This window comes from Panulirus ornatus, chromosome 46 (genome assembly GCF_036320965.1).
Source record: "Panulirus ornatus isolate Po-2019 chromosome 46, ASM3632096v1, whole genome shotgun sequence".
Lineage (NCBI taxonomy): Eukaryota > Metazoa > Arthropoda > Malacostraca > Decapoda > Palinuridae > Panulirus > Panulirus ornatus.
The window spans coordinates 34,035,843-34,063,485 of NC_092269.1; the positions used below are offsets into that span (position 1 = coordinate 34,035,843).

Sequence of the window (27,643 nt, forward strand, 5' to 3'; positions counted from 1 at the left end):
TGTAATAATCACATCATCAGGGGGGACACAAGAATCTATCGTGTTTCGTTTTCCCCGTGGACTCACAGGAATATATATATATATATATATATATATATATATATATATATATATATATATATATATATATATATATATATATATATATCGTGGGATATTTGTCCCATGTTTGCGCCTGGCTGGACAGTGCACGAAGTGAGGGACGTGTCATTGTGTGCCCCCCTTCCCCCGTGTCCGTCCCATAACGTACGTCGTGCGTTGCTCCACGTACACAACTATCGTCCGTATCGGCGGGGCGTCCATAAGAGGCAGCTCTGGTGTTGGTCTTATCCTAGCCTGGCGCGCCCGGTGTGGCTTGGCCTGGCCTGGTGTGACGCCATGAAGTTGGCTGGACCGAACTTAACGTGTGAGATTCCTCTCCTGTTTCGCCAGCTGTATTTGGATCGTTTTTGTCCTCTTGTTCTCTATTATTTTATCCTTTTTTTTCTCTTTTCTCACCTTTTTTTTCCACTTTTTTTTTCTCCTTTTTCTTTACCAGGCAACCCAGTCGTGGTTCAATCAGGCCCTCCCTGTTTTGTCTTTGTCTTTCTCGTGTGAACTCGTGTTTACGTGCCAGGTACACATTTCGTCTCGTCCTGCCAGATCCTTGTGGCCATTTCTTCCTCGTTAATGTCCTTCTTTCTTTCTTATTTGAGATAAAAGGTATGAAGGTTTTTGTCTCTAACATTCAAAATATATGAAGGTGTTTGGTTACAATATTATTCTTCAGTTATCTATATCTTCTGTTGCTCCCTCTTCGGTGTCTTGATGGTGAGCCGCGTTTAGGTGTTAATATTCATCTTCTTCGTCCCTCCTCCATCACCGGGCTTATCCTTATTCCCACTTTTTCCCATTATTATGAACGCTCGTTTCTCCTCATCCGTCTTTCTCAATCACTCCTCGTATTGTTCTCATAAATCTCTCCCGTCTCTTCTTCTTCTTCTTCTTCTTCTTCTTCTTCTGCTTCTTCTTCTTCTGCTTCTTCTTCTTCTGCTTCTTCTGCTTCTTCTTCTTCTTCTTCTTCTTCTTCTTCTTCTTCTTCTTCTTCTTCTTCTTCTTCTTCTTCTTCTTCTTCTTCTTCTTCTTCTTCTTCTTCTTCTTCTTCTTCTTCTTCTTCTTCTTCTTCTTCTTCTTCTTCTTCTTCTTCTTCTTCTTCTTCTTCTTCTACTTCTTCTGCTTCTTCTTCTTCTTCTTCTTCTTCTGCTTCTTCTTCTTCTTCTGCTTCTTCTTCTTCTTCTTCTTCTTCTTCTTCTTCTTCTTCTTCTTCTTCTTCTTCTGCTTCTTCTTCTGCTGCTGCTGCTGCTGCTGCTGCTGCTTCTTCTTCTTTTTCTGCTTCTTCTTCTTCTTCTTCTTCTTCTTCTTCTTCTTCTTCTTCTTCTTCTTCTTCTTCTTCATCCTCTTCTTCTTCTTCTTCTTCTTCTTCTTCTTCTTCTTCTTCTGCTTCTTCTTCTTCTTCTTCTGCTTCTGCTTCTTCTTCTTCTTCTTCTTCTTCTTCTTCTTCTTCTTCTTCTTCTTCTTCTGCTTCTTCTTCCTCTTCTGCTTCTTCTTCTTCTTCTTCTTCCTCTTCTGCTTCTTCTTCTTCGTGCTCGCCCCTAGGGGGGGTCGTCGGTATTTTTGCTTCCCTGTTGTTCATTCTCGTCTCTCGTCTCACTTCCACTCTTTTTGTATACGTTTCCTGTCGTCCATGTCTCCTTCGGCGTACCTCTCCTTACCCCGTGGCTCGTCATCGCCAACCCGACCCACTCCCCCAGTCATCAGTCCCTCCCCTTGTACCGTCCCCCAAGACTCCGTCCTTCACCCCCCCAGAGGTACATCAGTCACTCTCCGGGGGGATCTCTCTCGACCCGAGTTTGTACCATATTAGTCACCTGGCTGGCTGGCTGGCTGGGGCATCACCGACCTACCCTGAGCCTTGTACCCACCAGCAGGTCCTGAAGGTCGACACGCAGACATGCAATCCTTTGTGTGTCTCCCCCCTCCCCAAGTACGAGCGGTTGGCGGCGGGCAATGACCGTTAGGACGGTTAACAGTCGTTGACACGCCCTCGGACACGGGTCACGTGACCATAACTACCACGGATGCATTCTTATCTACTTCTGAAATGCCCCCCTTTTTTTTTTTAAGGTCAGTTTTCTCGTGGATTGGTGGACGTAACTTGTCTTCATCTCTCTCTCTCTCTCTCTCTCTCTCTCTCTCTCTCTCTCTCTCTCTCTCTCTCTCTCTCTCTCTCTCTCTCTCTCTCTCTCTCTCTCTCTCGTTAAAGAAAGTTATATAGAGTTTTTTCATTTTTTTTTTTTTTTTTTGTAATAGATTCGCACAGACGACTTTACTTATTACTGCGGTTATTTTCCCGTCAGTTCGGTCACAGTTGCCGGCAGAGGGTGATGGAGCGGGATCCCGCGAGGCAGTTGCGATGGTTGGGCAGAGCAGCGAATCAGCAGGCGAGATGCAGTGGCAAGCCTTGTTAAAGCCCGCGTCATGCGCTCCAGCTCACTCCCTTACCCCCAACCCTCCCGCCAGGGGTATCTTAACGCCCTTGGTTAACGCCTACCCGACCGTGGGCGTGAACCTGCCAGTTAACGCCAGGATGGGTTAATAGGGCGACCACCTCCTCCTCCTCCTGCAGGGTAGGGTGGTCCTATGTAGCCTACGTGGTCCTCGTGTTTGCGGGTCTGTCAAGTGGTTCTTTCTCACCTGGATATGGTCGGTCATCCGCGCCGTGGGTCGATAAGCCTCCCTGCCTGCCTCGAGTGGAGAATCCCTTTCAAGTTACAACTCGACCGATCGTTGACGCATCTCGTCCTCGTGCCGTCATCCGTCAATGTTTTTGTCTTGTGGCTCGTTCTTCCCAACACCAAAGTGGTGCCCAACTCCTTGGGCACGACGGTGCGACCCTTAAACACGACGGTGCGACCCTTAAACACGATGGTGCGACCCTTAAACACGACGGTGCGACCCTTAACCACGACGGTACGATCCTTAACCCGACGCTGCGACCCTTAAACACGACGGTACGACTCTTAAACACGACGGTGCGACCCTTAAACATGACGGTGCGATCCTTAAACACGACGGTGCGATCCTTAAACACGACGGTGCGACCCTTAAACATGACGGTGCGACCCTTAAACACGACGGTGCGACCCTTAAACACGACGGTGCGATCCTTAAACACGACGGTGCGACCCTTAAACACGACGGTGCGACCCTTAAACACGACGGTGCGACTCTTAAACACGACGGTGCGACCCTTAAACACGATGGTGCGACCCTTAAACACGACGGTGCGACCCTTAACCACGACGGTACGATCCTTAACCCGACGCTGCGACCCTTAAACACGACGGTACGACCCTTAAACACGACGGTGCGACCCTTAAACACGACGGTGCGACCCTTAAACACGACGGTGCGACCCTTAAACATGACGGTGCGACCCTTAAACACGACGGTGCGACCCTTAAACACGAAGGTGCGACCCTTAAACACGACGGTACGGCCTTTAAACACGACGGTATGACCCACTTTCCACGGCGCCCTTGTCTTTGACCTGGGGGATGTCAGACATACATACCCAAGGGTCGTACTCAAGGATCGTTCCGTCTTGTACTAGTCTCACACCATCGTGCTGTGAAGGGGTTGGTGTAATGTTCCTCCCTCCTCCCACCCGGACTCGCGTGTAGCTACACCAGTACCACTGTTTCCTCTATACTCTGCCCTCTGTTAATCATACGGTGTTGGGCCTGTGTGACACCTCCTGCCCCGTGTTGCTCATTCTCTTTGATGCCTCCGTCTTCGGCACATCTCCCCTCACGGTTCCTCCTTCGCCGGGTTGAGGTCAGGTTCCTCCTTCGCCGGGTTGAGGTCAGGTTCTTCCTCCTTCGCTGGGTTGTGGTTAGGTTCCTCCTTCGCCGGGTTGAGGTCAGGTTCTTCCGTCGCCGGGTTGAGGTCAGGTTCCTCCTTCTCCGGGTTGAGGTCAGGTTCCTCCTTCGCCGGGTTGTGGTCAGGTTCCTCCTTCTTCGCCGGGTTAAGGCCAGGCTCCTCCTTCGCCGGGTTAAGGCCAGGCTCCTCCTTCGCCGGGTTAAGGCCAGGCTCCTCCTTCGCCGGGTTAAGGCCAGGCTCCTCCTTCGCCGGGATGAGGTCAGGTTCCTCCTTCGCCGGGTTGAGCGGGTCGGAGCGTGCGTTGCGTCATGCGGTGGACGCGTATCGCCCAGGCACAGCGTGATCTCAATTACCACGTCGTCTGGTCGTTTGAGGAGTGTAGGATGGGGGTCTCCGTACCCCGATGTCGCCCCATCTCTTCTCTCTTCATTTTCCGCCTGTTCTCGGTAACGCATTATCTCGTGGTTTTTTTTCCCCTTATGATACTCGTAATTTATAGCTGTGATTGCGTGTATAATTCACGAGCTACGGGAATCTAATTGAGGGTAGACTCTGACGAAATACGAGAGTCGGGGATAAGATACGCTTAAATTCATTTACTCTCTCTAGTGTACATTTATTTATAAGGTATTAGGTATTTGTGGGGATCTCATGTTCATGACCCTTACCTGGCTTGGGGTTCGGATTGGCACGTGTGTGTGTGTGTGTGTGTGTGTGTGTGTGTTATATCCCATAAAGACAATACAACAAGATTTATGATCGACTCGGGATTTTTTTTTCCCCCGTTTTCGTAATTGTAAATTCGATTTGACGTTTGGGTGGGGGGAAGGGGCATTGGGTCACTACGTTTTATCTATTTTTTTTTTTTTTTCAGTGTGTGTGTGTGTATTGCAGCGGGAGATGGGAGATGTCATGAGAGAGAGAGAGAGAGAGAGAGAGAGAGAGAGAGAGAGAGAGAGAGAGTGGTGTGTCCAGTGTTACATGGTAATGCACTGAGAGTTGGTTGGGGAGTGTGCAGTGGGAGACACACTGTACTGTGCAGTGGGATGCTGTGTGCAGTGGCAGAGACAGAGTACTGTGCAGTGGGATGCTGTTTGCCGAGGGAGAGACATCGCACTGTGCAGTGGGATGTTGTGTTCAGTGGGAGAGATAGTACTGTGCAGTGGGAGAGACACAGTACTATGCTAGTGGTATGCTGTGTGCAGTGGGAGAGACAGAGTACTGTGCAGTGGTATGCTGTGTGCAGTGGAAGACTCAGTGCTGTGCAGTGGGAGAGACGATACTGTGCAGTGGGAGAGACACAGTACCTATGCAGTGGTATGCTGTGTGCAGTGGGAGAGACAGTACAGGACTGTATCTCTCTAGTGTGTCTTCATCTCACTCTTGGGCACACTGCCACTGTGGCAATGGAGCGGGTGTTGACCACAACGATTGCTCAATACCCACACACACACACACACACACACACACACACACACACACACACACACACACACACACACACACACAAAAAAAAGTCTTTTCCTTCCCTTATTTATTTTTAATTAAATCTTTTATCTTTAGCGTCATATCAGAATTATACTTCTTCTAGTTTATTTATTTATGTATTTGTTTATTTTCTAGAGTAGGTATTTAGGAGTGATTTCAATCACTTATTAAATAGAGAGTGGCAGGCGTGATGATGAAAGCAGAGGCCAGCCAGACCCCCCGTTTTCTGTAAACACTCTCTCTCTCTCTCTCTCTCTCTCTCTCTCTCTCTCTCTCTCTCTCTCTCTCTCTCTCTCTCTCTCTCTCTCTCTCTCTCTCTCCATTCATTTTCTCTTCCTCTCACCCCAGATGGCCAGCCAGCTGGAGTTCTCGACCGTACAAGGTGAGGCATATATATTTCCATTCCTCCTGCATCACTTTTTAATTTCTTCATTATTATTATTATTATTGTTATTATTATTATTATTATTATTATTATTATTATTATTATTATTATTATATTTAAACGCCGTCTCCCGCGTTAGCGAGGTAGCGCAAGGAAACTATATATGTATTTCCACATATCCATTGAGTGATGTATTTAACCTCTTTTGTATATATATATATATATATATATATATATATATATATATATATATATATATATATATATATATACTTCGGGAAGCCGAGCGATCATTTATATTATTTCAGGTTAGGAAAAAAAAAGAAAGAAGAAAAAGATATTTTTGACTCTAGTGTGTCCTTTTTCTCCCCCCACAGCACTGGCTCGACCCCACGAAGAAGGTCGTGAAGCAACTGAAAGGTGAGTGTTGGGTGTGGTGCGCCGTGTGGCCCACGCGTCACCCTGGTGGTCAGACGTAAGTGGAGTGTTCGGTCCTCGTAAAGGTCATGACGTGAGTGGAGTGTCGGTCCTCGTAAAGGTCAAGGCGTAAGTAGAGTGTCTGTCCTCGTAAAGGGCAAGGGTCAAGACGTAAGTAGAGTCTATCCTCGTAAAGGTCAAGACGTAAGTAGAGTGTCTGTCCTCGTAAAGGTCAAGGGTCAAGACGTAAGTAGAGTCTGTCCTCGTAAAGGTTAAGACGTAAGTAGAGTGTCTGTCCTCGTAAAGGTCACGGGTCAAGACGTAAGTAGAGTGTCGGTCCTCGTAAAGGTTTTGACGTAAGTGGAGTGCCTATCTTCGTAAAGGTCAAGGGTCAAGACGTAAGTAGAGTGTCTGTCCTCGTAAAGGTCAAGACGTAAGTAGAGTGTCGGTTCTCGTAAGGGTAAGACGTAAGTAGAGTTTCTTTCTCATATAAGGTTTAGACGTAAAGTGTGTGAAGAGTTATAGGGTTTCAAAAAGAAGAGTAAAAACTTCCTTTTGGGTTTATATTTGTGGCATGTGTAAGTCGGATAAGTTTGCTTGAGTTCTGGGTTTACATGTAATGGTTCCGGTTTAAGTGTGGGTTATATGTTATGGTCTTGGTTTAACTTTTCGGTTCTTCGAATGAGATGTATGTTATGAATCAGGTTGGTTTAATAACCTCTTATTAATTTCCGTATTTCAAGTACGTGGTATATTTCAGAGGTTTGCTTTAATAACTTGTCTTATGGGTTTCGTATATCAAGGGTATACCAAGGGTATACCAGGGTTCTGGTAGAACGCAACGTATGCTGTCTTATCAATATTGAACCCTTTGAGAACGACGGTATACTATCCCTGGGTATGCTCCCTTGTCATATAACCCGGAGCGTTATACCCAAGAGTCGTTCTTCTGTCTTGCTCAAGGGTCGTACCGTCGCGCTCAAGGGTCGTATCGTCGCGCTCAAGGGTCGCACCGTCGTGCTCAAGGGTCGTTCCGTCGTGCTCAAGGGTCGTACCCTCGTGCTCAAGGGTCGTACCCTCGTGCTCAAGGGTCGTACCCTCGTGCTCAAGGGTCATACCGTCGTGCTCAAGGGTCGTACCGTCGCGCTCAAGGGTCGTACCGTCGTGCTCAAAGGTCGTACCGTCGCGCTCAAGGGTCGTACCGTCGCCCTCAAGGGTCGTACCGTCGTGCTCAAGGGTCGTTCCGTCGCCCTCAAGGGTCGTACCGTCGTGCTCAAGGGTCGTACCGTCGTGCTCAAGGGTCGTACCGTCGTCCTCAAGGGTCGTTCTATCTTGCTTAAGGAAATTCAACTTAATTTTTTATTATGGTTGAATGGCTTTCAAATATTCCACATTTAGAGTATGTGTTAAGCTGTCATAAAATCATTAAGATAATCGTAATATATTCATACATGAAGCAAGATAGAATATTCTTACAATAAGAATATTCCAAGATCGTACGTTCCATACATCGTGATATTTTCCCAATATCGTATACTCATATATGAAGACACTTTCCAAGAACATACTTTCATAATATTTCCAAGGATCGTATATCCATATATTATGATAATAACAAGATGGTGTATTCAGTTATCAAATTAATTCCAGCAACGTACGTAGATTCGTCCATTAGAACCAGTATTTTCAAGTCGTCGTTAAATGGCCCAGCAGTCGACCTTTGAGATTCTCTGTCACCCTCATAAGACTATAGCCTTTGTGAGTGTTAAACACAGCGAGTGAAAAGGCCACCCCTTTTTTTTCTTCAGGGGGGAGGGCTGTGACACAGAGCATACAGTCTCCAGGGACCATCATTACCCTGCTACGGGAAGTAGCGCGCAACCACAGTGTGCTGGAGGCTTTGTAGCTGGGAAGTTAAGTGTTAAGATGTTTCCTGGAGCAACTATAGATATAGGATATCAAATTCGGATTGACAGAAAAGTCGTTAAGTGTCGTACGCTTAAGAAATTGGTTCCCTTACCGTTGAAGGAGTTACGTCAGTGTTACGTTGATGTTTACGATATGACGCAGTGGCAGAGGGTGATGGTTAAGGTGCGCCACGAGGTATTTACAGCTTACGATTCAGCCGAGCGTTACAAGTTACGGTACAGCGTAGCGTCATAAGTTACGGTACAGCGTAGCGTCACAAGCTACGGTACAGCGTAGCGTCACAAGTTACGGTACAGCGTAGCGTCAAAAGTTACGGTACAGCGGAGCATTACAAGTTACGGTACACGTAGCATCACAAGTTACGGTGCAGCGTAGCGTCACAAGTTACGATACAGCGTAGCGTTACAAGTTACGGTACAGCGTAGCGTTACAAGTTACGGCACAGCGGTACCATTCCGGATTACGTTACAGCGGAAGACTTACCGATTATGCACGCTGGTAATTACGAAACAGTGCTCCCCCCAATCGTTGCTTTTGTCTAAGGCCCGGGACTTCAGTGTTTGTAAAAGAAAAAAAATGTCGCTAAATATCGCTTCATCTCCACTTTTATTGAAGAAGTCGCGCCTCCAAAACGCCAGAGCTCTCCGCCAATACTAGAATTGAACGTATCAGTAAATTTTTAAATTGGAAGGCACATCTCGTTTCTTATTACTCTAGACTTTGATGGATGTACGATTATTATATAATTAGAAATCCCAGCTTCTTATTTTTCCCCCCCTCAGGCGCACGTCTTCACATCTGACTCATTTCGTTATCAATGGCCAAAAAAATATATATATATATGAAGCCAACCTGTCGTTGGCAATCATTGGTAGCCAGGGTTTGCATGTCTCTTAATGCTTCAGTTCATTTTATCTGGTGTTTAATTGCCCGTGGCCCTATAAGGGGTAGTCCGGTGTTTGGCCAAGATTTAATCGTGTCAGAATTCTTGTGCTAAGAGCATACATCATTATATCAGAGAGGGTGACTTGCCGCGAACCGTTGTATCTTTTATTTTTTGGTGATGGGGGGGAAGGAAGGAGGGAGGAACAGCTCAAACATATGTCAAGAGTGCGTGCGGGGTGGGCGGAGCCGAAGTTCCTAACCGTCTGGTTGATCGCCAACTCGTCGCTGTCTTCTGTTCATTTAAACTTATGTATATGAATATATATATATATATATGTATATATATATATATATATATATATATATATATATATATATATATATATATATATATATATATATATATATTGGGAGGGGGGGGCTGGAAATCCTCATTTAAACTTATTTATCTATATTGGGAGCGAAGGGCTGGAAATCCTCCCCTCTCGTTTTTTTTTTTTTAACTTTCCTAAAGAAGGAACAGAGAAAGGGGCTAGGTGAGGATGTTCCCTCAGGGGCCCCCCGGTCCTCTGGTCTTAACGCTACCTCGCTGGCGCGGGAAATGGCGAGTAGTTTAAAAGGAAAAAAGAAAAGAATATATATAAAAAAAGAGTTGAAATGCTCTGTGGCATTTTCGTCCTGTGGTGGTTGGTTCAGATTTCAGGACTGATACAGAGCTGACTGGAGCAAAAAGGTATTGTTCACGTATCCTTCTTAAGCTGCAGACTCCTTGTTGAATTTTTTGGGTTTTGTTTTCAAATATATATATATATATATATATATATATATATATATATATATATATATATATATATATATATGTGTGTGTGTGTGTGTGTGTGCGTTGAAATGTATATTTATATGTCCGTGTGTGGGCATTTATGTATATACATGTGTATGTGGGTTGGGCCAGGCCATTTCCTCGTCTGTTTCCTTGCGCTACCTCGCTAACGCGGGAGACAGCGGTTAAGTATACTAGATATAATGTATATATATTTATATAATATATATATATATATATATATATATATATATATATATATATATTCTGGACATCAGTGGACTGAATACGGTTCAATATATATATATATATACTTTTCACCACTTCCATCTAGAAACAGTGCGGAATCCATGTTTCGAAATACTAGCCCGGTATTTTGTTTTCAACCGTCGGGTTTACGGATCAGCAAACTTTACATCAGTAAAGTCATTGAGAGATGCGCAACAGATGCCGAAAGAAAATATACCAACTCAGAATGCAACTCACAATTCTTCACTCACATCATAAACACCGACGGAGACATAGAACAGCTTACGTATTATGAGTGTGTAAAAGAAGAGAAAAAAAAAGTACACATACGTTCACGAGAAACCATTCATGCCATTGCGCAGTTCCCTCTCCTCCGAGTATTGTATGGTAAGTGGGTAATGGTGTGCGGTGTGAGGGCGAGAGCCACCAGCCACCTGCTGGGGACACACACACACTGTGTGAGGGAGGGTGAGGGAGTGGTTGCGAGGGAGCGCTCTTCTAGGGAAGGCATCTCACGCACACAACGGAGATTTACCAACCACACCGCGCCACCTGGCGATGTCCCAGCACCCGGTCTTTAAATTAAAGGAGGAGGGGATAAGGGTTTTGTGCACCCAGGGGCGAAGTACCTCCGGTAGGAGCGAGGTTCACAGCCCGAAGGGTTGGTGCGGTGTGGAGGAGACGTGGGGCGTGGCAGAGATACAGAGAGAGAATGTCTAAGAAAGGATTGATAGAGGGTAGAATTATCATTATATTTATCTACAGGATAACGTAAATAACACCATGAGGAAGATTAGGAAAAGTAGTTGAATGAAAAGTTAATTGTCTTTGAAGACAGGGATGAATATATCCTTCCCATATATAATGAAAACCTAGGAAGAAGTCAAGCTGGACGTGTATTCTCATAGGCTCGTACCATTGTTTTCCGCTTAAGCAGTCCCGCAGGGCCACACACTCATGTTCCAGTCCCTCCTACGTATGATTTAGAACTCTAGAATGTTTGAGAATATAAATTGTTTCATGAAAACTTTACGGAGGAGCCAGCGAAGGCATTGCAAGGTTAGCGAGAGTTCTGGGAGCTTAACATACTGCAGGATCCCGTGTACACACACACACACGACCGAATCCTTGCCACACATAGGCTCCAACTCCGCCTTGCCTCCTGAGAATCTAAAATCATGCGTTTAATGAAAACATTTTACAAGAGTCACAAAGGCATTGGTATGACGGTCAGCCGGGAGACGCGAGCCGAGGAGGAGGAGGAGCAGCGGTATCGCTGGTCGCCTAGCGGCCGTTTTGATGTCAGACCGGAGTGAGTTTGGCTCTTCCCCTCACCCTCCCATCCTCCCCACGTTGTCTCGTCAGTTACCCACCCAAGTCATGTGGGGTTTATCAGCGTGGTCGATTGTCGGAGTATAAAATAAATTCGTATGTTGCTCGTGTGGTGGTGTATTCAGGCGCTGCAGGTGTGTGTAAGACCGTGTGTGTACCTGTGAGCGCCTGGTGTATCTAAAAAACGCTAGCGCGATACTTAACCAAGGCGATGCTGCTGGCTTGTCCGCGCGCCCCCGTTTGATTGCAGAATGAATCAGGAGAGAGGAGGAGCGGCGGACACGGGGCTGCGGGAGACCACGGGTGAAGATATTACCCCCTGTTGGTTTTTACTTGCTTACCTCAGCGTTTGGTGAGTTTCAGTGGATTTTCAGTTCCGTTCCATACGCGACTTTCTGCTACTGTTGTTGCTGTTGCTGCTCCTCCTCCTCCACCACCCCGGGGCGTCGTGCTCGACCCGGTGTATTATACGTTGTGATTTTCGCATCGTGCGTTAGTGTCGTTCGCTTGTAAGTACACGATCATAGTTAGAGATACTGGTGATCAGGTCATTTCAGATGTAACGCCTGGAAGCTGTGTAATCATCGACTGCAGTGCAATCTTTGTCACCGTCGTATAACCTTACCTTTCAAACACAGCTCGAGACGGAGGTAAATCGAACGAGACGTCCTTCAATTGGAGAATTGGGTCGTAACTAGTTTTGCAGTGTCACCCACGGGTTTACAGCGTCCTGTTGGCACGAAGACCACCTGTTATCATGGTCGTTTAGGTGATAGTTACATGGTTGACCGCCTGTTGTTATTTTCATGTAGGTCACACTCATCCAGTTGACGTAAAAGCTGGCACAAAAGTGTGTATCATCATGCCTAGGCTTTCGACGTGAAGACCAGCTGTTGTGATTCTGGTCGTAATTAACATTATTGACGACATGAAAGCACCTCTTGTTTACCATCTGTAGACCATACTGACATCCAAGCTGTTGACCACGTCATCTGGAGATCATACTGAACACAGCTGACACAAGGGACTTTAGTGTTGATGTTACCTGAATCATAGCAAAACGGTGTTGACCACCCTGACGCTGTTTTGATGTTGACAGGGGCGTTTTTACAACCGTTAAGACACATAGTGGCAGGCTAACAAAATCTGACGACGGTCATAACAAGCTTGTTAGATGTGCGTTGTGACGAATATTTAGTGGGAGAGGAAAGTACAGACTTAAAGTTTAGCCGTGCATTTTTGTATTGCATCGCCAAGAAGCCTGGAAGACACTCGTTACGTTACACGTCTGTACTGCTTTCCATCACTAGTTCAAAGAGGCTGTCCAGAGATCCCCCTTCCACAGTCGCCAAATAACTCACACGAGTTTCCCGTGGCAGAATAGAAATTGCTGGCTGTTGGGGTGATATACTTTGGGGGATATATGTTGGTGGTGTGGGGGCAAGGTTGTGCCGGTAATGTGAGAGGTATGAAGAGGGAAAATTGGCGGGACTTAGTGCTTAGACCACTGAACAGTGTCATTCCGCCGTTCTCCGACGAAAGACTAAGTAATTTGTTATTTTCGTAGCGTCTGCTCAGTTCTGGGTCTTAGAGGGGAAGTTCAGTTGGTCAGCGTTTCCCCAGCATCTGCTGGTAATATATAAAACAAAAAGAAACAGAAAAAGATATTTCTTGTAACCCAGCAGCAAACGAACTGAATTTTACAATTCTACTCTATGCAAAAAATCAAGGCATAACAAATCCCCTCTTCTGAAAGCTGTTTTGTTAAATCTAAATGTATAAATAAACCATTGTAATTCGCATGAATTATTCATTTAGACGTGTCGTAACTGATGTAATATTTATGTTACAGCCAACGTCGGTGTGAAATGTACACCCGCTGCAGGTTCACAGGGAGTGGTCGACGACAGAGATGTTTAAACCATGGCTCAGATAGTGTGAAGAGAACAGTGCTGGGCACCGTATACTAGGAACTCACACAGCGTTGGCTACCCAGACGAAATCTCGTTTCCAGCGTCCAATTCGCAACAAGTTGTTGACGAAGATAGACACATTTTGGGATCCCAAAGAATTCATGTTTCCATCGTCCGGTTTATAGAACAGAAGTTGCTTAATAAACATCGGGTTTAGCGTAGACAGGGAGGGAGACAGGCAGGGAGGCAAGCGCCTGATAACCCCTTCCAAGTGTTATGTGGGGAGTGGGTTGGTGGCGGCTGTAGGGCGCGGGCGGCGGTGCTCTCTTTTGCCCCCGTTGGCGGGCAGCGACGACGCCCGCCCCCCCGCCCGCCCCCCAGCCATCCGAGCAAGCGGGACCACTGCAACCAGCCCAGCGCTCCCACCATTTTTTGTTTGTTTGTTTGTTTGTTTGTCTTGTTTATTGCTGTAATCAGTTTCCTCGTAACCGCTTGTTTGGAAAAAAAAAAAAAAAGGTTTATTTCTGGCGTTTCTTTTTCGTCTGTTGTCTATCCTTTTCGTCTCGTGAGTCTTAGTGTTAAATATTTTTTATAGTATTTTTCATTTTTCCATTATTTTTTTTTATTCGTGTTTTGCAATTTTCGAGGCAGCTTAATGTTTTTTTTTTTTTGTGTTAGCTGAGATGACACGGGCAGCTGAGGCCCTAATCAAGGCCAACCTCTTAACGCTATCTATCTATCTATCTATCTATGTATATATATATATATATATATATATATATATATATATATATATATATATATATATATGTGTGTGTGTGTGTGTGTGTGTGTGTCCCATGCTGACCTGTCCATCCCCAACGTCTTCTGTGCTGTCCCGGGCCGGGACAGCACAGTGAGGTCACCTCCTGCCTGTGTCCCGGGCCGGGCCACCTGGTCCCGGGCCCGAGCCAGCCCCCGGGTCGTCCGTGTGTCACGCGGGTCGTGACCGGTGAAAGTGAAGAAGACACTCCTGCCCTTCACCCTAAAAGCTTCTTATGCACTACATGTGCTGCTGCCCCCCTTCTCTCTCTCTCTCTCTCTCTCTCTCTCTCTCTCTCTCTCTCTCTCTCTCTCTCTCTCTCTCGTTATCTTCTCGCCCCCCCCAGAGCGATTTCTTCCTTCCCCCTCCCCTCCTCTTCCTCCCCCATTCTACACCCCAGTCTCTAATATTAGAGTTGTTTCTCTCTCTCTCTCTCTCTCTCTCTCTCTCTCTCTCTCTCTCTCTCTCTCTCTCTCTCTCTCTCTCTCTCTCTCGTTATCTTCTCGCCCCCCAGAGCGATTTCTTCCTTCCAGCCCTCCCCTTCCCCCATTCTACGCCTCTGATATTAGAGTTTCACCTCCAGCACCTTCCCCCATGCCACGTCTCCACCAATTGACCTCCCCAACACCCGACACCTCCCAACTCCTCCTCTCCAACAACCTCCACCGTCGCTGCTCGTGGTCAGAGTGGAAAGTGGAGATGGCACTGGCGGGGGTCGTCCTCGTCCTAGTGGTCTCCCAGGGTCAGGTCGGGTCACCAGGGGTCACTGATTCCCCAAGGTCAGCTGGCGGTCTGCCCATCTCCTCCCCACCGGAGGGGAACGAGTAATGCCTGTAGCTCATGAGGGAGTATATTGTCAGATGATCGGACTTTCTCCCCGCTGTACTAGGCCATGAACGCCCACAATACATGGGGAGTGTATCATCCGTGGGCCCCGGTGGCGCATGGGGTGATGGGAGGAGTGTATCACCCCAAGGCTTTCGTGACGTATGGGGTAATGGGAGGAGTGTATCACCCCAAGGCTTTCGTGACGTATGGGGTGATGGGAGGAGTGTATCACCCCCAAGGCTTTCGTGACACATGGGGGTGGGAGGGAGGTGTGTATCACCCCAAGGCTTTCGTGACGTATGGGGTAATGGGAGGAGTGTATCACCCCCAAGGCTTTCGTGACGTATGGGGGAGTGTATCACCCCAAGGCTTTCGTGACGTATGGGTGATTGGGGAGTGTATCTCCCCAAGGCTTTCGTGACGTATGGGGTAATGGGAGGAGTGTATCACCCCCAGGGCTTTCGTGACGTATGGGGGAGTGTATCACCCCAAGGCTTTCGTGACGTATGGGGTGATGGGAGGAGTGTATCACCCCAAGGCTTTCGTGACGTATGGGGTGATGGGAGGAGTGTATCACCCCAAGGCTTTCGTGACGTATGGGGTGATGGGAGGAATGTATCACCCCAAGGCTTTCGTGACGTATGGGGTGATGGGAGGAGTGTATCACCCCAAGGCTTTCGTGACGTATGGGGTGATGGGAGGAGTGTATCACCCCAAGGCTTTCGTGACGTATGGGGTGATGGGAGGAGTGTATCACCCCAAGGCGTTCGTGACACATGGGGTGATGGGAGGAGTGTATCACCCCAAGGCTTTCGTGACGTATGGGGTGATGGGAGGAGTGTATCACCCCCAAGGCTTTCGTGACGTATGGGGTGATGGGAGGAGTGTATCACCCCAAGGCTTTCGTGACGTATGGGGTGATGGGAGGAGTGTATCACCCCAAGGCTTTCGTGACGTATGGGGTGATGGGAGGAGTGTATCACCCCAAGGCTTTCGTGACACATGGGGGTGGGAGGGAAGTGTAAGAGCTCCCAGTAAAGCGTGGGGAGTGTATCACCCAAAGCTCCCATGACACATAGGGTGATCAGGGGAGCGTATCAGCCACACACCACTCTCAAGGCACTCACAACACACTTAAATGTTTGTTTAGGCTGTAAGGTAGAAAGTAGTGTTGTTTTGTCTTAGCTCCAGCGTGGCTGTGACCTGTCACGAACCATACACAGACAGGGGAAAGCCAGATAACAGAAGGCCTGATGGTTTGCGATGAGTTTTCTCTGCTGGAGGACAGTACATGGGAAGGCCAAGTAACAGAAGACCTGATGGTCTGTGACGGCGGTTATCTGCTGGGGAAGAGCCCCTGGGAAGACCAAGTAAAAGAAGACCTGATGGTCTGTCGCGAGGGGTTCTCTGCTGGAGGACAGTACATGGGAAAGCCAGATCACAGGTGACCTGATGGTCTTTGACAAAGGTATCTGCTTAGGGACAGGAATGTTTCATGTAATTTCGTAATCTATGTGATTGTAGAGAAGATAGTTAAAGTGAAGTTAGCGCAGACATCATTACCATGCGATGCAGAAGATGATCAACCAAACTGTCACGGTGTGTTGATGTTATAAATTTCTTTCTTTCAAACTATTCGCCATTTCCCGCGTTAGCGAGGTAGCGTTAAGAACAGAGGACTGGGCCTTTGAAGGAATATCCTCACCTGGCCCCCTTCTCTGTTCCTTCTTTTGGAAAATTAAAAAAAAAATCGAAAGGGGAGGATTTCCAGCCCCCCCGCTCCCTCCCCTTTTAGTCGCCTTCTACGACACGCAGGGAATACGTGGGAAGTATTCTTTCTCCCCTATCCCCAGGGATATAAATATTTGATTAATATCTTGTTGGCTGAGAGAAACGTGTGTGTGTGTGTGTGTGTGGGAAGTAAGCGAAAAGAGGAGGGGTCAGGTTTGTGCTTTTTGAGACTTGGCATCGCGTTTCCTGCTTGCCAGCCACTCCTGAAAACACCTGACGAGGGTTTCCATCTCGCGTCATTGTTCACGGTTCCCGAATTCTTAGGAGAGAGAGAGAGAGAGAGAGAGAACCCTGAAATACACGGCTCCTCCAGCGAAACTGTGTTATCACAGACGCATTTCTTTTTTCCCCCCCACACCCAGCGTGGAAAAAGAAAATGGATCATAAGAAGGGGTTTCAAGAGCCACGAACACTTGTGCGAGATCATTACTGCGTTCTTATGTTAACAGGATTGGAACACGGGGCAGTAAAAAGGATCGGCTCGGGTGTGCTCTTCGTCCTCCGAGGGTTTTCGCAAGTGATTTTCATGTTGGGTGTCAGTAAGTTTGGGCCCGTCGGTCACACCTCCACCAGGAAGCCCTGAGGGGTCACGTTTGGTCGCCTTTGTTGCCCTCAAGAGGCCCGTCGACGCCTCGACTTGAGGAGGAATTTGAACGATGCGACCCCTTGAGCACGACGGTACAATCCCCCTTGAGCACGGCGGTATGGTCCCCCCTGAGCACGATCCCTTGAGCACGACGGTATGGTCCCCCTTGAGCACGATCCCTTGAGCACGACGGTACGATCCCCCTTGAGCACGACGGTACGATCCCCCCCTTGAGCACGACGGTACGATCCCCCCCTTGAGCACGACGGTACGATCCTCCCCCTTGAGCACGACGGTACGACCCCCCTTGAGGCTGACGTGTACGACCAATGGGTATGACTGACTTAAGGGTCAGGTCAGAGGGCTGTCGACGCCTCGTTTACTCCAGGGGTCGTGCCGTCGTGGCTCAAGGGTCACACACACACACACACACACACGCACACGCACACACACACACGCGTCATGCTCCAAGAGCTAACGATTCGTGATGTGCTTGTTAAGGAAAGAAATATCCAGCCTCGGGTGTAGTTGGGCACTAACAACAGCTGGTCGTCTCATCTGCGTCTTCAAAAGAAAAAAAAAAAAAGAGGCGACAACAGTTTGGATCCGAAGACAAATATTTATCACCGGTAAAGTATTGGTTTTCGAACGTTTCATGGATTTCGGAACACTCCGGTACGGCAGTAAAAGCCCGCCTCTCCCCCCGTCCATATCGGGCTTACGGAAGTCCTGAGTGCTCTTTCTGTGTGTGTGAAAGCAACTGATAGTGTGTGTGTGTGTGTGAGAGAGAGAGAGAGAGAGAGAGAGAGAGAGAGAGAGAGAGAGAGAGAGAGAGAGGAATACTTAGACTACCTTGAGCATTTAAAACTTTTTTCAGGATCGCGTTTTTGACTCGCTATATATATATATATATATATATATATATATATATATATATATATATATATATATATATAAAGGCACATATGTCTTCTGAGGCCAGAGGTGGAATTCATGGATTTTCATTGTCGACGTCAGGTGCTGAAAATCATCCCAGTCACGTTATATGTCGAAGAAAGTAAATGAATTTTTTCCCACCCTCCCCTCCCAGACCGCCTCACTCCTCTTTCGTGAACTCCTGAGTGCATTTTCTGGTCGTTAGGCAGCATTGAGAACCTCCTGGGTGGGAGGGAAACAAAAGCCGCTGCAGAGGATTGGAAGACATCGAGGAGGACTCGCCAGAAACCGGTTTTCCTCCTCATCCTTCGACAGATCCTCAAACCCTTCCTGAGTGTGTTTTTTTTCGGGGGAGAGGAACGTGAGTGAAAACCAGCCAGCCACATCTGGGCACGTCAAGTCCTCAAGGATATCCTGGAAGGGAGTGAGGGAGAGACAGATATCAGCGTTCACCCCTCCACCTCCACCACCACCACCTCCTCCTCCTCCTCCTCCTCCTCCTCCTCCTCCTCCTCCTCCTCCTCCTCCTCCTTCTCTGGAGTGTAAAGGAAGAGGCATTCTCCATGATTGTCTCCCCCACGAGCGGTCTGTGTGGTGTGTGTGTGAGTGGGGCGAGCAGAGAGCGCCAAGGATCGAAGAGAGAGATTGGTGGAAACCTGGTGAAATCCATGAGCACTTCTGCAGGACACTGGAGGGCCTGACTGGGGGGGCCTTTTTTATGAGGGCCTTTTTATGGCTTTATTTCCTTGAAGACCATTTGCAGGAAGGCTGTAGGGAAGAGAGGACCGGGAAACTGGAGGGCCTGACTGGGGGGGCCTTTTTTTATGAGGGCCTTTTTATGACTTTATTTCCTTGAAGACCGTTTGCAGAAGGCTGTAGAAGAAGAGAGACGAGCCACACGAGCCATTGATCTGGTCAAGGTGTTGGGTTGGGTGGGTTGGTTTTGAGGTGCCAGATTACACCGTTTCTATGAATGTTTCTTATCTGTGATGGTGATGAGTAGAAGCGATAACCCTGTGTGGGAAGGTGGGGGAAGGCCAGCTACCGCAGCATCTGTTGCCAAACATCTGTCATTTACTGTTGGAGAAACAGAATTAGGCTTCTTGATTTTTTGATAGAAAAAGCATCGTTAAAAAGCATCGTTTTATATATATATATATATATATATATATATATATATATATATATATATATATATATATATATATATATATTATTTATTTATATATTCCTATGAGTCCACGGGGAAAATGAAACACGTTAAGTTCCCAAGTGCACTTTCGTGTAATAATCACATCATCAGGGGAGACACAAGAGAGAAATATAACAGTCAGTTGATATACATCGAAGAGACGAAGCTAGGACGCCATTTGGTATATATATATATATGTATATATATATATATATATATATATATATATATATATATATATATATATATATATATATATGGAGAATCACTGGGCGGAACGCTCTTGTGTGACCCGGAGTTAAAGACAGTCAACACGATCTGACCCGGATAGGAGGCAGCTGACCGTTAAAACTTTAGTTTATTTCGCTTTTTCCCCTCCCCTTATTTAAGAGCTTAACGACGCGCCGTAAAGTATTGTTTTAGCGTTTTGTTAACGAGGCGATTAGCGTTTCGTGAGTTCAACGACATTGTGAGAGAAAGGAGGGCATTGTAGATATGACACACAGACGCACGTCTATTTGTTGTGTCTGACTTAGAATTTGATGGCGAGTACAGAGGCACGCAAAAGGCCGTAATGACGTAAGACTCGTCAAGACAGATTGCAATGGCGTGTGGAATCATCTCACAACTTGTGATCGTGTTACGTTTACGTAAGCTTACAGAATTTACGTATTACTAGCTGGTCGTATTTACAGAGCGTATTACTAGCTAGTCGTATTCACAGAGCGTATTACTAGCTGGTCGTATTTACAGAGCGTATTACTAGCTGGTCGTATTTACAGAGCGTATTACTAGCTAGTCGTATTTACAGAGCGTATTACTAGCTGGTCGTATTTACAGAGCGTATTTCTAGCCGGTCGTATTTACGGAGCGTATTACTAGCCAGTCGTATTTACAGAGCGTATTACTAGCTGGTCGTATTTACAGAGCGTATTACTAGCTAGTCGTATTTACAGAGCGTATTACTAGCTGGTCGTATTTACAGAGCGTATTACTAGCTAGTCGTATTTACAGAGCGTATTACTAGCTGGTCGTATTTACAGAGCGTATTACTAGCTAGTCGTATTTACAGAGCGTATTACTAGCTGGTCGTATTTACAGAGCGTATTACTAGCCGGTCGTATTTACGGAGCGTATTACTAGTTGGTCGTATTTACAGAGCGTATTACTAGCTGGTCTAGTTTACAGGGAATGGGGCTAGTTTATCCTAGTTTGCCGGTTTGGAGGTGTTACAGGCTCGTTAGATCGTAATTGCAATTGTCCAGCCCTTGTTTGAAGGGAGGGAAGTGAATAAGTTACTTGGTAGATAGATGTAGTGAGGGGAGGAAGGGGTCCTTCAATCCAGTCCTTGTTTGAAGGGAGGGAAGTGAAAGAGTTCTCTGGTAGTTAGATGTAGTGAGGGGAGGAAGGGGTCCTGCTTTGAACGAGTTGAGGGGGTTGAACACCGGTCAATATGTGATCTTTCCCCTCTTTCCCCCTCCCCTTTTTTTTTCTTCTTTTTCTTCTACAGCGGGAGTGTGGTACACGGCGCTGGAAGTGGCCCGGCACACCTGAAGAAGGTGCTCCCAACTCTCCCGATTTCGGTGGGTCAGAAAATGACGATGAGTGGCCCGAATGAATGACCCCCCCTTCCTCCTCCCACACCCCACCCCTGGGAGTGGAGGGTTCTGAACGGACCCTACCCCTCCCCTTTATAACCACAACCGGTTCGGCTAGCCAACCAGCCAATCCGAGAGAGAGAGGGAGAGAGAGAGAGAGAGAGAGAGAGAGAGGGGGCAGCTCCAGATGCTGTGGGTTGAGGAGAGAGAGAGAGAGGCAGCTCCAGATGCTGTGGGTTGAGGAGAGAGAGAGAGAGAGGCAGCTGCAGATGCTGTGGGTTGAGGAGAGAGAGAGAGAGAGGCAGCTCCAGATGCTGTGGGTTGAGGAGAGAGAGAGAGAGAGAGAGGCAGCTCCAGATGCTGTGGGTTGAGGAGAGAGAGAGAGAGAGAGAGAGGTAATCGTGTACTTTCCATTGATGCGAGCGTTAGAAATAGTTGGTCGTTGGTGCAAGTGATGCGGAAGGCCGGTGATGAAGCAGAGGTGATGGCCGTGAGGACCAGTAGCGTATGCACTATACAAAACGGAGAAGTTTTTTTTTTTTTAAAGTTCTGGACATTGTAACACTTCCAAACTTAACAACGTAAATGACTTCGAAGTTCGTGATTCTAAGGACCTTCCCTTATATGTGGCAAATTCCTTCATATATATATATATATTCCTATGAGTCCACGGGGAAAATGAAACACGAAAAGTTCCCAAGTGCACTTTCGTGTAATGATCACATCATCAGGGGAGACACAAGAGAGAAATGTAACAGTCAGTTGATATACATCGAAGAGACGAAGCTAGGACGCCATTTGGTAAACATGTGATTGTCCAAAACCATATATATATATATATATATATATATATATATATATATATATATATATATATATATATATATATATATATTTCATGTATTGGAAAAACTGTTTTAAAGATATTCAGATTGTATTCATAGAAAACAGGTTTGTGCCAGTTAGTCGCGGAACTGTTTATGAAGAGTTGAATGTTTGTGTCTTTTTGTACTTGCTATGCTTTTCCCCAAAACTCCTTTTTCATCCTTCGTAAGTAATGGCTGTGCGATTACTGGACTTCCTTTAAGGATGGTGGAGTAGTCTCAAGCCCCTGAAATGTGTATGTGTCGTTGCACTCGAAGGATACCTGCCATCGGTCTGAGTTCGAAGGATATCTGCCATCGGTCTGAGTTCGAAGGATATCTGCCATCGGTCTGAGTTCGAAGGATATCTGCCATCGGTCTGAGTTCAAAGGATACCTGCCATCGGTCTGAGTTCGAAGGATACCTGCCATCGGTCTGAGTTCGAAGGATATCTGCCATCGGTCTGAGTTCAAAGGATACCTGCCATCGGTCTGAGTTCGAAGGATATCTGCCATCGGTCTGAGTTCGAAGGATATCTGCCATCGGTCTGAGTTCAAAGGATACCTGCCATCGGTCTGAGTTCGAAGGATACCTGCCATCGGTCTGAGTTCGTAGAGGGCGCGGGTATAGAGAGCGGGTAGACTCGAGAGTTCCTCGGGTGGATAGAGAGTGGGCGTGGGCACGGGTGTGTGGGGTCAGGGGTCAAAGGTCACCACAGGTCACCGCCGCCCGTCCCTGTGGCTGCCGCCCCTGGACATCCCAGCCTCTCTGTCACCGCCCCTTTCACGTCCCTTCCTCTCCCCAGCCGACCTGTGACACCCGCCCAAAGCCCCTGCTGTCTCCCATCAGTCTTCCTCCATCTTGGATTACTTTAACATCTTGAATTACCTTAACATCTTCTTGAATTACCTTACCATCTTGAATTACCTTAACATCTTCTTGAATTACCTTAACATCTTGAATTACTTTAACATCTTCTTGAATTACTTTCACCCCTTTGAGAGCAGTGACCTTGTACGTTATAATCATATTTGAGGTGAACTGTCGTTACGATGGATTAGCCTCGGGAGTTGTGGTGACAACTTACGAGGCAATTTGATTAGAATCCTCAAGGGTAATGTAATCTCTTTAGTGCAATAAGGTAACTCCCTGTGTGCCATGGTTGATATATGTATATATTTTTGAGCACTGTTGTAATCCTCTTATTATGGTGTTCAAAGCCCCCAGGTGTACGAGAGTGGATCCTCCAATGTTAATCAACCCCATTTGGTATGATAGCTGGTTGAGTATGATGGATTAACCCATTTTCTGAGCACTTCTTTATTTTTTTTTCCAATTTCTACTCCTGGGGTGTCGATAACTGATGAAACACCTCACCCTACCCCTCCATCTGTACGATAACACGGCAGTTATTCGTTATTTAAGGAAGGATTAGCCTTTTGAGTTAGGGGGGGTGAGTTAACAAAGGGCCTTAACACTCTTTTGAAAGTCATTTACTGGGTGTATCACGAAGCGCGTCTGGATTACTCAAAGAGACGCTCCCACTTCCTCCTCCTCCTCCTACCTCCCCCTCACCTTCTCTCGAGATGCGAGACCTTCCCGAGCAGTTGGCGTGGGCGTAGCAAATATATCGTTTAATATTTAGATTCCTCAACCAACCTCCCTCCCTCCCTAGCTCCTCCGTTCCTCCCTCCCTCCCTCCCTCGCCCGCGTCCTCCAGCACCGCGTTGGCCATCCATCACGTCAGCTGCTTCATCGGTGGACCGAGTTCCCTCGTCGTCCACACACACACACACACACACACACACACACACACACATCCCTCAGCGTGTAGCTTGTGGACAGTTGAGATTACCAACTTGGTAATCGATTCTGGACCTGAGGGACTTTGCTGTTTCGCTAAGGCTCCGACGCCGTGGTGCAGGGAAGGGAGACCTCTGGGGGTTAGGACTGGGAGTACTGGTACAACGCGTCGTTTAAGGCGTTCCAGGCAACACGTCCCCTGGATCGGAGTTCCAGGCAACACGTCTCCTGGATCGGAGTTCCAGGCAACACGTCTCCTGGATCGGAGTTCCAGGCAACACGTCTCCTGGATCGGAGTTCCAGGCAACACGTCTCCTGGATCGGAGTTCCAGGCAACGCGTCTCCTGGATCGGAGTTCCAGGCCACACGTCTCCTGGATCGGAGTTCCAGGCAACACGTCTCCTGGATCGGAGTTCCAGGCCACACGTCTCCTGGATCGGAGTTCCAGGCAACGCGAAGTGTCGCCAGTTGCGATGCTGGTACCCCGCTCGCCTTTCTCGCGGGCGACCGTCGAGAGAACAGAGTGAAATGACTGATCGAGGTAACCACGGAGACGCTGAACTCCTCCTCGCTTGGCTCCTACTCCTACTCCCCATCGCACCCCTTTTTAGAAAGTGGTAATACAGGAAGTGGAGAGGGGGAGAGACAGGGCTCTTTCCAAGCCGCGCCCTCTACCACTGCTACCCCCAGTAGCCACATTTTACGACACGCAGGAGATTACGTGGGTGTGGTGATCTATTAGTCTTCCATATTCCTACTATCCTCTTATCTCCTCCTTTCCCCCCTCTCTATCCCCAGGGATAAGGTTGAAAACTATTCTTAATCTAACCCATTGTGGCTTGAATCACCTTCTATCCCCCTCCTTCCTCCTACCCAAATTTGGCCCGCCGTCGGACGCCCACATAACAACAAACCTTGTCTTAAAACACATCAGCCCTTCCCTGGCATACGAAGGGCTATATGTATATATAGATATAGATAGATAGATATAGTCTTGACCTTTCAATAGATACGGAGGAATTTATTGGCCAGTGTGGGGTGTACGGGGGCCCGCTGGGCATGGAGAAGGTCGAGCGCTCCATGTTCAGCGTCGACCTGGCCACCTCTCTCTCTCTCTCTCTCTCTCTCTCTCTCTCTCTCTCTCTCTCTCTCTCTCTCTCTCTCTCTCTCTCTCTCTCTCTCTCATTCACCCCCCGGCGCGACTTTCGTTTTCTTTGTGTGTGATCGGGTCGGTTTTAGGGAGGGTGGGAAGGAGGGGGGTGTTCAAAACGCTGGACAAAGGGAGGGGGGTCGGTCACGAGAGGGGAAGTTATCAACCCCTTCAATAACTCCCTGTGATAACCAGGTGTCAATTATTACCGTTGTCATTCACGCGCGTTCTCTATCATTCACGGAGGATCTATCGCTCCGAGCGTAGAACGTTCAGTGTCCTTAACGTAAGTCGTGTGGTTGGATGGACGTTGGCAGACGTGAGTGAGCATGGATGGTGTCTGGGGGTGTGTGTGTTGACCTCCCCCCACCCATGCAAGATTGTAACAGGGCTAGCCCTCCATATACAGCCGCTGGGAGGGGTACGAACCCTTGCCCTCGCCACTATCTACAACCCCCCTTCACCGTCGCTCCACTACCACCCCACCCCGCCCGTGACGTCCTGGGCATCTGTCCCCTACACTCCGGTCCCAATCCGGGTTTACTATCCCTCTGCCCTATTCTTCATCTGTCCCATGTTTCTTATTTTATTTTTTTTTTTATGTTTCGTCAAGGTACACGTCCCTGAATTCCTCGCTCTGCCCTTGGATCGCCCGCCTCTTCCTCTATCCTTGCTTCACCTATTCACACCCAGTGGCCTCGTATCCACGGCTTGCCCCTTCCTGTTCTATCCACATTATTATTAGACTTCCTCGTCTTTACGTAGTTTATCATGGCTGCCTTGTCTATCCTCTGTCCTTCCACAGCATATCCCTGCCGTCTTGGACCCATCTGTCCCCTATCCCGCAGCCCATCCTGGTGGTCTCGGCGAGTCTCTCTACTAGCCCACAACCCTTCTGGACGGTTTCAGCCCATCCTGGCTTATCGCAGTCAGTCTATCCTCTATCCCACAGCCTCTGTCCAAGCGGTCTTGGCAGGGTGGACGACCTATCCTTCCGTCGCAGAAGGCGCCCCCTTGTTCGTCCTCCATTGTTGGCCATACTGCTCCCCTCCCACAGCTACCGATATGTGGCCCACCCTCCCAGCTGGCCCACGTCCCAGGCGCCCCACGGTTTCTGTCTGTGGCTGCTACTTCTGTCTCGCGTCTCTCTCATCCTCCTGTGGTTACGTCTGTTTCCGTCTGTTACCCAGAGCCTCTAGCTGGTGCCTCTGCTGTGTGATGGTCATCGTCTGGGGTCACTGCTGCGTTACCCAGAGCCTGTAGCTGGTGCCTCTGCTGTGTTATGGTCATCGTCTGGGGTCACTGCTGCGTTACCCAGAGCCTCTAGCTGGTGCCGCTGCTGTGTGATGGTCATCGTCTGGGGTCACTGCTGCTGCTTGTCTGTTACCCACCGAGGCTGTCCCTCTCGCCGTCTGTTGCCCACATTCAGTGGCTGTGGTCTGTGTCTTACCGTCTGCTGCTGCCGGGAGTGAAGTCTCTCTGTCACGCATTGCTGTTGCTGCTGGTTTCTGTTACGCCCAACCTCTGTTGTCTGTTTGATATCTGTTCTGCTGTCTGTTGCGTTTTCTGTTTGATATCTGTTGCCCTCGTCTCCTCTGCTCGTACTGTTGCTTCCATTACTACCATCATACCGTCCTCCCCTTATGCCTCTTGTTAGAGCTACTGTTTTCTCTACTGTTGCCGTCTGTTGCCTCCGCCCCTTTCAGTCAGTTCATCTCGCACGTCGTTTTTTGTTGTTGTTTTTTTCTTCATTGGATATTTTTTGGCGAAGGGAATAATCACCCCCCTTCACCCGCACCATCACCCCTTCACCCGCCCCATCACCCTTTCACCCGCCCCATCACCTCTTCACCCGCCCCATCTCCGAAGACCGTCTCCGTTCATACGTGGGTAAATACAACCACTTCTGTCATAATTCAAATTTGTTTTGCGTGAAAAATAAATCGAATATTGATTTGATAGTTTTTTTCCTCTCTTCGTCTTTATATTGATTTGATGATGGAGGGAGTGAGGGAGGGAGAGACCAGTTTGTTGGAGGGAGGGAGGTCAGAGGCCGAGGTAGGGCGTGGTGGGGTGGGACGGGGCGGGGCTAAGCAAACACAACCCCGCCCCCGTGGGTTGTGCACACAAGGGGTGCAGCATTAGCATATCCTCCTCCTCCTCCTCCTCCTTCTCCCCCAGGTCCGTAGCCTCCCCTGTGCTTCGCCAGACGCCCACCGGGGGCCTCCCTCACCCATACCTCGCCCAGTATCATTCGCCACCATAGAACTCCCCCACAAAGTAAGGGTTATATGGATAGGGTTTATTTTATTCGTGGTCGTTTCGTTCCTATTGGGGTTTTTTTATTTATGCTCCCCCCGTCGAGCGCTGCCCGTAGATCTGTGGGGTGGTGCTCGTCTCTCTCTCTCTCTCTCTCTCTCTCTCTCTCTCTCTCTCTCTCTCTGTTCGACGGGTAATGTGTTCGTCTCTTGTTCTCGCGAGTTCACTGTAAGGCCAGGTAAGACTGACTGACTTGATATAAAGTTGTTGTTTCTTATTACACACATATATATATATATATATATATATATATATATATATATATATATATATATATATATATATATATTTAGTATATAGTGTCCGTTGCTTGTTTTGTGTTGTATTGTGAAGACATGACCGCTGTGCAGTGTTGATGTTTTGTGTGATGGACAGACTGTCTGATAGGCCGAGACCCGCCACGGGATGTGGTGCTCGGTGTGTTGAGTGGTGGACT

The 27,643-nt window shown here is 47.7% G+C and overlaps 1 protein-coding gene across 16 annotated transcripts in view; it reads left to right on the forward strand.

Annotated features, from left to right (window-relative positions):
- LOC139763209 (uncharacterized) overlaps window positions 1-27,643 on the forward strand; it is a 708,912-nt gene that overhangs the window by 511,043 nt on the left and 170,226 nt on the right. For all 16 annotated transcript variants that reach the window (XM_071688990.1, XM_071688991.1, XM_071688992.1 and 13 more), the window contains exon 4: window positions 6,172-6,214. In XM_071688990.1, the coding sequence (XP_071545091.1) occupies window positions 6,172-6,214 (43 nt within the window). The remainder of the gene's footprint in view (window positions 1-6,171; window positions 6,215-27,643) is intronic.